This window comes from Trichosurus vulpecula, chromosome 1 (genome assembly GCF_011100635.1).
Source record: "Trichosurus vulpecula isolate mTriVul1 chromosome 1, mTriVul1.pri, whole genome shotgun sequence".
NCBI lineage: Eukaryota > Metazoa > Chordata > Mammalia > Diprotodontia > Phalangeridae > Trichosurus > Trichosurus vulpecula.
Window position 1 is genome coordinate 311963618 of NC_050573.1, and position 15667 is coordinate 311979284.

General features: G+C 35.5%; 1 protein-coding gene across 1 annotated transcript in view; it reads right to left on the bottom strand.

Annotated features, from left to right (window-relative positions):
- The window catches only part of LOC118829274 (glutamate decarboxylase 1-like), a 49308-nt gene that overhangs the window by 21695 nt on the left and 11946 nt on the right, over positions 1-15667 (bottom strand). Inside the window, exons 6-7 of the mRNA XM_036736281.1 lie at positions 3598-3710; positions 2027-2142 (exon numbers count right to left, since the gene is read on the bottom strand). Coding sequence (XP_036592176.1) covers positions 2027-2142; positions 3598-3710 — 229 coding nt within the window. The remainder of the gene's footprint in view (positions 1-2026; positions 2143-3597; positions 3711-15667) is intronic.

The following is a 15667-nucleotide window of genomic DNA, read 5'->3' on the forward strand; positions in this document are numbered from 1 at the left end:
ACTCTCAGCTTTATGTGTGTGTGTGTGTGTGTGTGTGTGTGTGTGCAGACATACACACATCCATATATATGGCAGGGATTGATAATATATTTCTGGTTATTATATTTATATGTATAGAAAGTATTTATTATAATAAAATATGTTTATTACCTACATAGTTGTTTTTTTCTAGGATTATGGATATTCCTCTGTATTTACACTGGTAACCTTCATTTTCATATCTTCACCTCTGACTCTGAGGGTAAGATTGCGGTTCTGTCCTATGTTCTTTTGTGCTTGTCGACCTCTGATATGCCCATGCCACACAACTCAGGTCCTTCTTAATATCTTTCCCAATCTCTTCTCATATTATACATGAGAGAATGAGAATAAGTGACTCATTTAAGGTAACTTAAACAGGAACAGAGTCAGGACTAGAACACATATTCCAACCCCCCAGTCTACATTTTGTCAACTAGCACATGCTCTCTCATCTCATGAAGGTCACTGAGGTGGTAGTAACAGGTGATAGTAAAAACCTACTAGCCTAAATTCTACTGTAATTGTCAGCAGAGCTTTTATTACACCAACATAGCACTTCCCAAAGGTTGGAGAACTCTTTTTCCCCCTGCTAGAATGAGAAAGAATGAAATAAAAAGTGTTTCTGTAGAGTGATTAAATAGCAAGGGATATATAGTCAATCAGAATAACAGAATTCTCATTTATTTAACATTTTTATATTACACCTTTGGTGCCAAAATTACATCTAGATGGAAGAATATTAACCATCTGGGGAAAATAAATGAAACAGAACAGTTTCAACATGTGTCAATTAAAGTAAAATGATAAAATGTCCATTTAAATTAACCAACTGTAGCCCATTAGATTTAGCTCTCCAGCTTTAGAAAACACAAACCATTCCTCAAATTGGGTATCCCAAAGGAAACACAATTTGTATAGGTTGAACTTGAAAGTTAGCAATATGAGGGCACTTGGTTTCAAATGATGTGGCAGTAGAGAAGTACAGGAAAACCAGGGCAATTAGAATAATTCATTTATTAAAAAAAGAATGAAAGAAAGCAAAAGTAGAAAGTGAAATTAATGTAATGTACTCACTCAGGAAATTAAGACTAAAATATATTTCAGTGGTTATTTTAAATATGTATTATTTTATACCAATCATTTTGGGAAGCACATAAAGTTCTGGGCCTGAAGTTAGGAAGGAAGACTCTTTTTCCTGAATTTAAATCTGGCCTCAGACATATACTAGCTGCATGACCCTGGGCAAACCCCTTAATCTTTTTTACCTTAGTATCTTCATCTGTAAAATGAGCTGGAGAAGGAAATGGGAAACTATTCCAGTATCTTTGCAAATAAAACCCCAAATGGGATCACAAAGAGTAGGACATGAATGAAAGGAGTGAACAACAACAAAGTTAATCATGTCATGTCATATCATGTCTTATCATATTATATCATATCAACTCTGTGTGCAAATACATCCACACACAATGTCCTAAAAGTCAATGCATCCTTTTAAGTTTTTTTGAAAAAAACTGCAATAGGATTGTTGTGATGCATTATCTTTTCACAGACTAGCTTTTCAATCAAAATTTTCTTCCCAATTAATGTCATTGTCCCTAAATCAGAAACTAAGATACTGCTACTATTATTGACTTCACAGTTGTTTATTTCATTTAAAAAGAGACAAAATGAGCTTGCTTTAAACATATTACATGTCTCTATTTTTTTGAGGCAAATGGAATACTATGTCTTTCTTTCCTTTTGCATCTTTATGTTAACCAGCTAAAATGGATATTTTCCATACTGAATTATTTGTGTCAGCTATCTTCCCAGTTCCAAATCACCAAAAACTGACATTCCCCCACATATAGCACTTTATGGTATGACTACATAGACCTGCCCCAGAAAAATGTGCATCTATCTGCTACATGGAGTGGCAGCAGTCTTTTCAGGGTCTTATCAATGTTTATTGTTATTTTTAAGCTATACATTTTAGACTTTATTCATTTAAAACTTTACTTACATGTTCGGATACAAATAATGCAATCTGTGGAAGTGCAGCCATCCCTTTGGTTTTAACCTCTGGAAATTTTTTGTAACGAGCTACCAATATGCCATATAGATTTGATATGCTCCCACCTAAGGAAAGGGGAGAAACAGGACATCAATAATCCAATTTCCAATAAATTGGAATGGAGAAAGAAAATATTGTTAAATTGAGAAATCCACCCAACTGAAAATAAAGTCATCTATTGTCATTTGATATTATTTTGAAAATATTCTCACAGAAAGTTTTAAGAGAAAGATTTAATACCATAAGTTAGTTTTTTGAAGTTCTCTAATAAAATATAAGTAAATCCCTGTGGGAGAAATGTAAAAATTATTTTAATGTTATCTACTTTCATGGAATCATTTAATTTATTGGAGAAGAGCTGAGTTCATCTCTTCTGACTGGTACCTGAATAGGAATCCCCTCCAAAGAACACTTGACCTGAAGCTATCATTGAATATACATACATGAAAATAACTTGACAGACTGCAAAATCATGAAATGGCAGGTAAATGTAGCTTCATAGGCTATCATAACTAGAAAGATCATTAGCAATCATTTAGTCCAACACCATCAGTTTACAGATAAGGATACTGAAACCTAGGCATGTCAAGTGAAGTTCTGATGCCAAAGAGTAAAGCTAAAATAGAAAAGGCACCCAAAGCTGGAATTCATGAGTTTTAGTCAAGTATCTAACCCACGATGTTTTCTTAAATTAAATGACTCTAAGTCTATAACAGTGTCTAGGCTTATCAGTCTAGAAACTCTGATAAAAATAGAAAATTAAGCTAATCTGTATAACATTTTAAGTTGAAACCATACAGATTCTTTACTGACCGTTACTTCCTTAAGTGCACACAGGCCATTAGTGTACTAATTAATTCTAGAATGTTTCAGGATATTAATGAAAAATTTACTGGGTGATAATTTTAAAATCTATTTTTACTTTTTGTTTTGTTTTTGAAAATCAAGTCATTTTCCCATCTCTGCTTTCACAACTACTCACCACAATATTTGAGATGATCAACAGAGGTTCAAAAATCCCATCTGCCAAAACTTATAGGATTCTAAGTAGGATCATAGATTTAGAGTTATTGTTATTGGAGAATGTAATCATTCAAATGTAGAGACTTGGATTTATTTAGAACAGCTAAGCATTCCCCTTATTCTTTTTTGAAGCAATTTTTTCTTATACTTTATGGTTTTCCATTGCCTAGAATTTCATATGTATATTTTCCTTTCTCTGCTCCTTGAGAGTCATTCTTTTGAAGACAATTTAATTTTTAAATAAGAAGAGAAAAGTCAGCAAAAAATAATCAATATATTGTAATCAATACAAATGAATTATAATTTTCCAATGCAAAGAAAAGAAAGAAAAGTAAGAAGAGAAAACAGCCCAGTGAAATAAATTGAAACTTGACAAGCACTATTAAAATTAAAAGAAAGCTATATCTAAATTTCACTCTTTAAATATAAAAATCAAGTCTTTCTTTTTTATATCTCATTACACATGATTTAATCTGGCCCCTAAAAATTCTGCTTACCAGGAGAAAATATTCCATCAGCTTCAGTTTCTCCCCAGCCAATTATTTCATGCATTTTCTTGAGGAGGATCATTTCCATGACAATAAACACAGGGGATATTTCATATGTAAACCTGCATATGATATAAATTGAATTGCAGGTAGCATTAAAAGCTGTACACACATAAAATAAGTACTGTCTATAGTAATGGCTAATATTTGCATAACACTTAAACATTCACAAGGTATTTTACATTAATTATAATATTCAATCTTCACAGCAATGTGTAAAGTTGGTCTTATTTTTAACTACATTTTACATGTGAGGAAATTGAGGATGAAAGAGGTGAAGGGACTTGGTCAGGATTAGACATTTAATAAGTGTCTGAGATAGGACTTGAACCTATGTCTTCCTGACTACAAGTCCAATATTATTTACTCTATACCATACTGCCTCTTGCATTGACTGTGCAGGATTACACAACGAATGGTTTGACATATCAAATAATGATAATAATATCACATTATCTCATATTTAAAAGGCTATGAAGCTTCTTTGAATGTATAAGTCCTGTCATTACTGCATCACCCAATAATCTGTCTCTTTTCTTTTCCTACTACATGTGTAAACAAAATTGCTGGTTTTAAGAACAGTAATTTTCTAAACTACTAAGTATGCTTCCTACATCAGATTTATGAGTATAATTACAGAATTAGTCTTGTCAAATGTCTTGTGCTTCAATCTTAAAATGCTTCCTACTATCTTAAAAGAGGCATTAAAATGATCATAGAAGAAACACCACAAAATTAGCACTGACAAAGTAGTAATAATGCCTTGTTTATAGAATATTTTAAGTTTTACAACGTATTTTAAATACATTATCCCATTTGAAGCTCATGGCAGCTATGTGAGGTAGTTCTATAGGCATTATCATACTTCCTTTAATAGATAAGGAAGTGAACATTTAAATAGTTCTTGTGAGTTGCCTACTCTTACACAGCAAAGAGCAGAAAGAAAATTCAAAACGGCATCACCTGATGCTAAGTTTACTGTCATTTCCACAACACTGCACTGCCTCTCAAGAGGAAAAAAAATAAGTAGCAGTCATTAGTCTAGTTGATTTTAATCATATTTTTTGAATTCATGATAGTTTTAGTCCTACTTATTTTTAGTTAACTGCTTATGGAATGTCAAGAAGAAAAATAAGCTTTCCAAAGGTATTAAAAATATTCAAGAGAAAAAGAAATTTCTTTTTGCTATGTGAGAAAATTGTAAATGAGTGTCTAGCTTACTTGTTTCAGTTTTATTTTTAAGATTCATTTCTGTGAGATATTTCTTTTTATTGCTACCTATATATTCCTGAACTCTGACAGCACATATTACTTTCATTTTTGTCTAACTCATCACCTCGCATTTCCTAATTGCCAAAGGCACTGTCCTAAAAAAAATTATGATTTGATTCAAAACAACTTGGCAGCAGAGCCCATGAGTCAGGAGATTAATTTTCTGATTATCAAAAGTTTTGTTTTGGCAAAGGGACATAGTAAAAGAAATTCACAGTGAATGTGAATTCAGTACTTTAAAAAGTTAGTCTTACCTGGTGCTCAGAACAAACCTGAGAACTAAATGCTATTATCCCCATTTTATAAATGAGAACACTGAGGCTGAATTTTAGTAACATCTTCAAAGCTAGTAACAGTCTGAGGTGGACTTGAACTCAATATTCCCAACTCAAAGTACAGAATCTATCAACTACACTAATTGCTTTTTATGTCCTTTTCACTTTATATTAGCTTGTAAGGAAGCAGAAATTCTGCATATTGTAACCCATCCAAAAGCAGGCAGCTAGGTGGTGCAGTGGATAGAGTGCTCTGGGCCTGAAGTCAGGAAGACTCATATTCCTGTGTTCAAATCTGGCCTAACACACTTACTATAGGTGTAGGACCCTTAGCAAATCACTTAAGGCTGCTTGCCTCAGTTTCCTCATCTGTAAAATGAGCTGGAGAAGGAAATGACAACCCCTTCCAGTACCTTTGGCAAGAAAAGCCTAAATACAGTGAGGAAAATATGACTAAAATGACTGAACAACAACAAAAAATTAACACAAACCTCAGACTATAAGAAGTGAATGGTCTTTATATAAAGATATGTAAAAATCAAGTACCAGATCTTTGCACAGGAAACAAATGAATAGATTTATGACTTAAGTTCTTTTTGAATTTCAACTATGAAAGATAGATAGCCATTAGGCATAACAGGCTGCCTCAGAATGATGGCCACCTAACTGAAAATTGCACCATTATAAAATCACAGGAGAGCCTCTTATGATCTTCATAGACACAATATTGAGACAAAGAAGGAGGATTCTCTAGAGAGTGGTCTTAGTGGCCCCTAATATGCTCTACACCTAAAGGTGCCTTTCTTCACTCAGAAGCAGCTGAATAGAACCAGAGCCAAGATGGTGGAGTAAAAGCAGGAATTCACCTAAACTCTCCCAAATTCCCCTCCAAACAACATTAAAATAACACCTCAAATCAAATTGCGGAGTTGCAGGATCAACAAAAAATTAGGGTTAAAAAGTTTTCCAGACTAAGGCAACTTATGTCAGCAAGAAAGGTCTGTCTCACTGGGGTGGTGGTCAGGCCTATAGTGCAATAGAGCATGGGCCACCTTGGCAAGCCAGCAGCAGACCTTGCAGGCAGCTGCATCAGTGACAGCAACAACTTTCAGAGTACTCAGCCCATAGATGGTAAGGCGCTCAGACAATTGTCCAAACAAAGATTACAGGGCACCTTTTGTTGGTAATGGATATAGTACTCTGTCACATTGCCCAAACGGAGTTTCAGGTCATAGGCCTAGGGTAAAGAGGAACACTAGTACACTACCATTTCTGGCCCCAGGGTAGTAGGGACTTTGGTCACAGTTCCAATGTGGAGAATAGTTCTTGTGGTTGATCACAGATCAGAACACAGGCAAGGAGAGCAGTGATAATACATCTCCTTAGATCATCCCACCCACAAGGAGTTGAAAACTTGAAGACCTCCATAACTATCTCTGAAAACAGCAGCATGAAAAATCTGAAACTTGGAACAATGCCTTCTCCACCATGAGAACAAAGCTCCACCTTAACATAAATTTGAAAGGGAAGAAATAGGCTGGAAAAACAAGCAAGGAACAACAAAATAATTGGACCAAAGAAAATTACTGTGGTGACATGGAAGATCAAAATATGAACTTAGAAAAAAAAAACAAAAAAAATCAAAACACACATCCAAAGCCTCAAAGAAAAAAAAAAATGTGAATTGGACATATTTCCCCCAAAAAAATCCTGGAAAAGTTCAAAAAGGATTTTAAAAATCAAAAGAGAGGTATGGGGGAAAATGGGAAAAGAAATGACAGTGATGTGACAAAATTATGAAAATAGAGTCAACAGTTTGGTAAAAGAGGCACAAAGAATACTGAAGAAAATAATGCCTTGAAAACAGAATGGACCAAATAGTAAAAGAGGCACAAAAATCCACTGAAGAAAAGAACTCCTTAGGAAGGAAAATTGGCAAAATGGAAAGAGAAGCACAAAAATTAGTTTTCTTCACTGAAGAAAATAATTCCTCAAAAATGAAAACTTGGCAAATAAAAGTTGACACTATGAGGCACTGAGAAACAAACAAAATCAAAAGAAGAAAAACAGAAGAAAAACATGAAATATCTCATTAAAAAACTACTGACTTGGAAAATAGATTGAAGAGAGATTAAGAATTATTATTTTAATATTTATTTAATATTTATTAATTTTATGAATTATTGTTATAAATACCCAAATTAGCCATAAAGGACATATGAAGAAAGATGCTATCTCTATCCAGAGAAAGAACTGATAAATAAATGGATAGAATAATTTTAATTATGGATATCTACATAGACAGATAGAGATAAGTATTCACCATCTTGGGGTGGGGAGGACTTTGGGAGAAATTAACATGACAATTTTGTTGTATATTCAAAAGGAAAAGCAAGTTCTGCATAGTAGATTTGCAGTTTCATGTGCAATGATCTTTTCTATCTTGCTATGTTATGGAAATGCTTTTTTATTCCATAAGTAATGAATAAATAAATAGAAATTATTGGACTATTTGAAGACTGTGATTAAAAAAAAAACCTAGACATCATATTTCAAGAAATTATCAAGGAAAACTGCCATGATATTGTAAAACCAGAGAGCAAAATAGGTATTGAAAAATCCACTGATCTCCTGAAAGAGATCCCCAAAAGAAAACTCTCACAAATATTATGGTTAAATTCCCAGGTTCCCAGGTGAAAGAGAAAACACTTCAAGCAACCAGAAAAACAAACAATAAAAATATTGTGGAGCCACAGTCATGATCACACAAGATTTAGCAGCTTCTACACTAAAGAATCAGAGAGTTTGGAATATGATATTCCGGGATACAAAGGAAATAAGAATACAGCTGAGAATAATATGCCCAGAAAAATGAAATATAGTTCTTCAGAGGAAAAAAGTAATAAAATAGAGGACTTTCAAGCATTCCTGATGAAAAGGGTAGAGCTAAATAGAAAATCTGACTTTCAAATAGAAGACCCAAGAGAAACATAAAAAGGTAAACAGGAAAGAGAAATCATAAGGGATTAAATATAGTTTAACTGTTTATATTATTCAATGGGAAGATGATACTAGTAAGCCCTAAGAACGCTCTTACTAGTAGGGAAGCTAAAAGGGGTCTACATAGACAGATGACATGGGTGTGAGTTGATGATGATGGGATGGTTTCCAAAAATAAATAAAATTAAGGAACAAGAAAGAAGGATGCACTGGGAGAAGGGGAAAGGGGGAAGAATGGGGGAAATTATCTAACATAAAAGATGTGCAAAAGGAAGCTCTTTTAGAGTGAAGCAGAAAATGGGAGTGTGGTTGACAACACTGGAACCTTAATCTGATCAGAATTGGTTCAAAGAAGAGACACATACACTCTCTCTCTCTCTCTCTCTCTCTCTCTCTCTCTCTCTCTCTGTCTCTCTCTCTCTCTCTCTCTCTCTCTCTCTCTTTCTCACACACACACACACACACACACACACACAGTCAGTTGGATATAGAATTCAATCTTTACAGAGAAGTAGGAAGAAAAGGGGACAAAAGAAAGGGACAGCTGACAGAAAGGAAGGAGGATTAAAGGAGGCAGTGGTCAAAAGCAAAATACTTTTGAGGGAGGGGCAAGGTAAAAAGAGAGGAAAAAGGATAAACAGGGAGAAAAATAAGATAGGGAGAATCACACAATATAGATAACTGTGAATATGAATGGGATGAACAACCAAAATTGGAAGCTGATAGTAAAACGGATTAAAAACCAAAATCTGACAAAATGTTATTTACAAGATGCACACTTGAAACAGAAAGACACACAAACAGAATGAAAATAAGTAGGTGAAGTGGAATCTATTATGCTTCAGCTGAAGTAAAACAAAAACAAACAGAAAATGAACAGGGGTTACAATCAGGGTCTCAGACAAAATAAAAGGAAAAATAGATCTAATTAAAAGAGACAGCCAGAAAAACTACATCATGCTAAAAGTACCATAGACAACTAAGTAATATCAATACTAATGCAGCAATAATCTAACATCCAAATTCTTAAAGGAAAAGTTAAGTGAGTTAGGAGAAGAAATAAAGAGTAAAACTATATTAGTGGAGGACCTCAACTTTCCCTTCTCAGAACCAGAAAAATCTAATAAAAAATTAAACAACAAAGAAGTTAAAAAATAGATTGATTTTTAAAAAAGGTTTGATAGACCTCTGGAGAAAATTGAATGGGAATAAAAAGGATTATTCCTTTTGCTCAGCTGTAGAAAGTATGTTTACAAAAATTGACCATGTGTTAAGGCATAAAAATCTCACAAACAAGTACAGAAAAGTAGAAATATGAAATGCATCATTTTCAGATCATGATGGAATAAAATTTACATTTTATAAAGGGCCACAGAGACACAGATTAAAAATTAATTGGAAATTAAATAATCTAATCCTAAAAATCAGTGGGTCCAAAACAAATCATAGAAGCAATAACTAATCTCACTAAAGAGAATAACAACAATGAGACAACATACAAAAATTTGTGAGATGCTGTCAAAGCAGAGGTTAGGGGGAAATTTATATCTCTAAATGTTTAAATCAATAAAATAAAGAGAGTAGAGCAATGAATTCGGGACACAATTAAAAAGAAAATGAGAAAAGAGACCAATTCAAAATTCTCAATTAAACATGAAATTGGAAATCCTGAAAAATCAAAGGAGAAATTAATAAAATTGAAAGTAAGAGGGGGGCGGGGCCAAGATGGTGGCTGGAGAGCAGGGACTAGCGTGAGCTCCCCGCCGAGTCCCTCCAAAAACCTATACAAAATGGCTCTGAACCAATTCTAGAACTGCAGAACCCACAAGATAGCAGAGGGAAGCAGAGCTCCAGCCCAGGACAGCCTGGATGGTCTCTGGGTGAGGTCTATCATGCACCCAGCTGAGGGGAGTGGAGCAGAGCCCAGCATGGGCAGCATGGACCAACCAGACCAGGAGCCAGGGGGATCATGCCCTATCACCCTGAATCAGTGAGCTGCAGCAGTTACCAGACTTCTCAACCCACAAACACCAAAAACAACAGAGAAGGATAGCGGGAAAAGCTGCTGGGGACAGAGTGAAAAGAAAGGAGTTCACAGTTTGGCCATGGCCCAGGGGCAGCGGAGGTGGGGCAACTACAGAACTTCAGCTGCAGTTGCTTCTGGCCCCAGGACCACCTGGTGGGAGGAATTAAGTGGTGGATCAGAGCAGGAGTGCACAGCCTGCTGAAGATCTAAGTCCAGTCCAGGTTGGGGGTTCTTGGGGAAGGAGGAGTGCTAGTGTGGCAGAGCTGGCACATCCCCCCAAGCTTGGAACATAGTTCTCTTAACTCTACAAGCAGTCATACCCCACTGAAACATTCAAGGGTCAAGTTAGTTGGCTGGGAATATGGCCAGGCAGCAAAAATGCTCTCAGATTCAGTCTCAGACTTTGGATTCTTTCTTTGGTGACAAAGAAGAACAAAACATACAGACAGAAGAAGTCAACAAAGTCGAAGAGCCTACAACAAAAGCCTCCAAGACAAACATGAACTGGTCTCAGGTCATGGAAGAGCTCAAAAAGGATTTGGAAAAGCAAGTGAAAGAAGTAGAGGAAAAATTGGGAAGAGAAATGAGGATGCAAGAAAACCATGAAAAACAAGTCAATGACTTGCTAAAGGAGACCCCAAAAAATGCAGAAAAATATACTGAAGAAAACAACACCTTAAGGAATAGATTAACTCAAATGGTAAAAGAGCTCCAAAAAGCCAATGAGGAGAAAAATGCCTTGAAAGGCAGAATTAACCAAATGGAAAAAAAGTCCAAAAGACTACTGAAGAAAATAGTACCTTAAAAATTAGATTGGAGGATGTGACTTTATTAGAAATCAAGATATTATAAAAACAGGACCAAAGGAATTAAAAAATGGAAGACAATGTCAAAATATCTCATTGGAAAAACCACTGACCTGGAAAATAGATCCAAGAGAGATAATTTAAAAATTATTGGACTACCTGAAAGCCATGATCATAAAAAGGGCCTAGACATCATCTTTCAAGAAATTATCAAGGAGAACTGCCCTGATATTCTAGAGCCACAGGGCAAAATAGAAATTGAAAGAATCCACAGATTGCCTCCTTGAATAGTTCCCAAAAAGTAATCTCCTAGGAATATTGTTGCCAAATTCCAGAGCTCCCAGATCAAGGAGAAAATCCTGCAAGCAGCCAGAAAGAAACAATTTGAGTATTGTGGAAACACAATCAAAATAATACAAGATCTGGCAGCTTCTACATTAAGGGATCAAAGTGGTTGGAATACAACATTCCAGAGGTTAATGGAGCTAGGATTAAAACCAAGAATCACCTACCCAGCAAAATTGAGTATCATGCTCCAAGGCAAAATACGGATTTTCAATAAAATAGAGAACTTTCAAAGTTTCTCACTGAAAAGACCAGAACTGAATAGAAAATTTTACTTTCAAATACAAGAATCAAGAGAAGCATGAAAAGGTAATCAAGAAAAAAGAACAAGCAAAATAAATTGCAAGGGACTTACTAAAGTTGAACTGTTTTGTTTACATTCCTACACAGAAAGAGGATGTGTATGATTCATGAGACCTCAGTATTAGGGTAGCTGAAGGGAATATGTATATGTATATCTATATCTATATATCTTATATATATATATATATATGTTTATGTATATATATGTATATGTGAGTGTGTATGTATGTATATTGTATATATGTATATGGAGAGAGAGAGAGAGAGAGAGAGAGAGTGAGGACACAGGGTGAGTTGAAGATGAAGGGAAGATATCTAAAAAAATAAAATCAAATTAAGGGATGAGAGAGGAATATATTGAGAGAGGGAAATAGGGAGAGATAGAATGGGGTAAATTATCTCGCATAAAAGTGGCAAGAAAAATCAGTTCTGTAGGAAGAGAAGAGAAGGCAGGTGAGGGGGAGTGAGTGAATTTTGCTCTCATCAGATTTGACCTGAGGAGGGAATTCTATATATACTCAGTTGGGTATCTTACCCCACAGGAAAAAAGGAGGAAGAAGATCAAAAGAGGGGAGTGGTGATAGAAGGAAGGGCAGATGGGGGTGGAGGCAATCAAAAACTTTCAAAAGGGGACAGGGTCAATGGAGAAAATTCAACAAAGGGGGGTAGGTTAGGAAGGAGTGAAATATAGTTAGTCTTTCACAACGTGAGTATTGTGGAAGGATTTTACATAATGATACACACGTGGCCTATGTTGAATTGCTTGACTTCTTAGGGAGGGTGGGTGGGAAGAGAAGAGGGGAGAGAATTTGGAAATCAAAGTTTTACAAACAGATGTTCAAAAACAACAAAAAAAAGTTTTTGCATGCAACTAGAAAATAAGATACACAGGCAATGGGGCATAGAAATTTATCTTGCCCTACAAGAAAGGAAGGGAAAAGGGGATGGGAGGGGAGGGGGGTGATAGAGGGGAGGGCTGACTGGGGAACAGGGCAACCAGAATATACGCCATCTTGGAGTGGGGGGAGGGTAGAAATGGGGAGAAAATTTGTAATTCAAACTCTTGTGAAAATCAATGCTGAAAACTAAATATATTAAATAAAAAAAGAGAAAAAAAGAAAGTAAGAAAATCATTGAACTAATAAATAAAAGATGTATGATCTTGTTTTACTAGGAAAAAACAATAAAATATATAAACCATTGGTTAATTTTCTTCAAAAGATAGAAAACAAAAGTATCAGTATCAAAAATATAAAAAAAAATTTACTACCAATGGAAATCAAATTAAAGCAATTATTAGGAACTATTTTTCTCAGTTACATGCCAATGAATCTAACAATATAAGCGAAATGAATGAATATTTACAGAAATATAAATTGCTTAGATTAATAGAAGAGAAAATAGAATACTTAAAGTCATATTAGAAAAAGTAATAGAACAGGACATAAATCATCGCTATAATGAAAAAAAAAATTCATCAGGACAAGATAGATTCAAAAGCAAATTCTACCAAACATTTAAGAACAAATATTTTTAATATTATATAAACTGTTTAGAAAAATAGGTAAAGCAATCATGCCAAATTCTTTTTATGATACAAATATGGTGCTGATACCTAAACTAGGAAGTGCAAAAACAAAGAAAGAAAACCTTTGACCAATTTCTCTAAAGAATATGGATGTTATTTTGGATATATTATTCTTGATTGTACTCCTAGCTACTTTGTCTTCTGCAATATCATATTCCAAGCCCTCTGATCCTTTAATGTAGAAGCTGCTGAATCCTGTGTTTGTTCTGACTTTGGCTCCATGATATTTGAATTGTCTCTTTCTGGCTTCCTGCAATACTTTCTCCTTGACCTGGGAGCTTTTGAATTTGGTTATATAACATAAATAAAATGCCCGGAAGAATATTACAGCAGTATATTGCAAAAAGGAAGGGAGGGAGGGAGGAATAGAGAAAAGGGAGAAAAAGGAGAGAAGGAAGGGAGGGAGGGAGGAGGAGAAAGGGAGGACATTCTAAGTGCCAGGACTGTGCTAAGCACTTTACAAATATCTCATTTGATCTCAGATCTACCCTGGGCAGTAGGTTGTATTATCCCCTTGTGTTGGTAAACAAAATGGGCTCTTAGCACTCAGTTCAACCAAGTGCCCTTGAAGAGTTTGGCCTTTGTTTCCTTGATTATATTTGGGAGTCCTTGTGACCTCCTTGCCTCAGGGGAGGGCCTAGTTTATACATGAGTTTGAGTGACATGTTTGGGACATCAGAGGCTTTTAGACCATGTGGGTTTAAGTCGCCTCTTTGTGAGGATTCTAGGTCACATGGGTGAGTGGCATGTGTGACTCACCCTTGACCCTGAAAAAGATATGAAATGAGAGGTTGGCTTTCTCTTTTTCAGAGCTCTTACCCAGAGCAGTGGTGGCATGAGTGACTCTGGGCCAGCCCTTGTTATGAGCTCCCGGGCTGAACCTAGGTGTTGGTAACTATGAATTGTATTGGGTCTATCTGTCAATGTTTGTAACTTGTCTGTATTTATTCCAAAGTTGAGAGTACTGGCTTTTTCCCCTGAATAAGTGTATTTGTATGCTGAATTAAAGTAAGCTCATTAACCCCTTAACATTGCTTTCCTTACTAAAGGAGATCAAAAGAATCTGGGCTTTTGCAACATGCTGGTAGTGTGCTCGTTGTTGGGCTTGTGTTGGTCTCTTCACCCCCACAACAGCTGCTAGCCAGATTATTGAAACACCCCTTTATACAGATGAAGAAATTGAGGTAGAGATTGTGACTTATCCAAGGTCACAAAGCTAGTAAATATCTGAGATCAGTTTTGAACTTAGGTCTTCTTGAATCTAGTCTCAGGAGCCTATCAGCTGTACAATCTAGGTAATGAAAATCCCTCTACCATTTCAGGTAGATGTTTTCTCTGAAACTTTTTGTTTTTGCGAACTGCTAGAGCAGTGAAAAGTTAGACAACTCACACAAGATCATACAGCCACAGACAAAACTTGAACCTAGGCCTTCGTGGTTTTAAGGCCAGGTCTCTATCCACTCACTCCCCATGACTCCCTTTCCTACAAATGACTTCAACACAGCAGTTGCTTTTCCTTGTTAATTGTTTCTGATGCAACTGTCATAGAGTTAGGCTTACTGTATGCCTGGATTTATTTATAGACCTGTGATCTTATGTATGAGGACATTCTCTCCAGCAATGCAAGTTACAATCCATCCCTTCCTTGTCACCCCATGTGATTTTTGCCTATGTTCACTTATACTCCAGAAGAAAACCATTCATTATTACAGGGGTCTTCTTCTAGGCCTGTTAATATTATGTGGCTTTTTGGTTTTGTTTCTTCTTTCTCATGATTCACTCCATTGATCATGGTTCTTCTTTATGACTTGACTATTGTGTAAACATGTTTACAGTGAATGTATATGTAGAACATATATCATATTCTATGCCATCTTGGGGGGATGGGAGAGGGAAGGGAGGAGAAGAAAATTTGGAACTCAAAAATTTGTGGAACTGAATGTTGTAAACTAAAAGTAAAAAAAAAATATCTAAAAAAATAATAATTTTAAAAATACTATGTGGCTACTGATAGAGCTTTCAGTCTTTCAATTGGTTTTTCTTTGCTTTTGCTACATGACTGGCCTAATTTTTTTCTAGCCATATCTCCCTCTGTTGATACCCTTCACACTGCTTCTCTTGTGCATTTCTTTTTTGGTAATGTTATAGCATACTCTCTCCCACTCTTTCCATTGCCTTTTAGCTACCCCTCAAAATTCAGTTTTGGAGACTTTTGTACCTATGACTTGAAGCCATACACCATCTCTAAAGGAATATTTATGTTAAGAAGATTGGTATTTATTCCAGGGAGAAGTGAGAAGTCATTAAAAAAAAACTTACAATTTCCAAAAGGCAATCCATCTCACTTGATTCCTTCTGTTCAGTCCTGTACACATGGCAATGTCCATGTATAGCATCTGTCTTA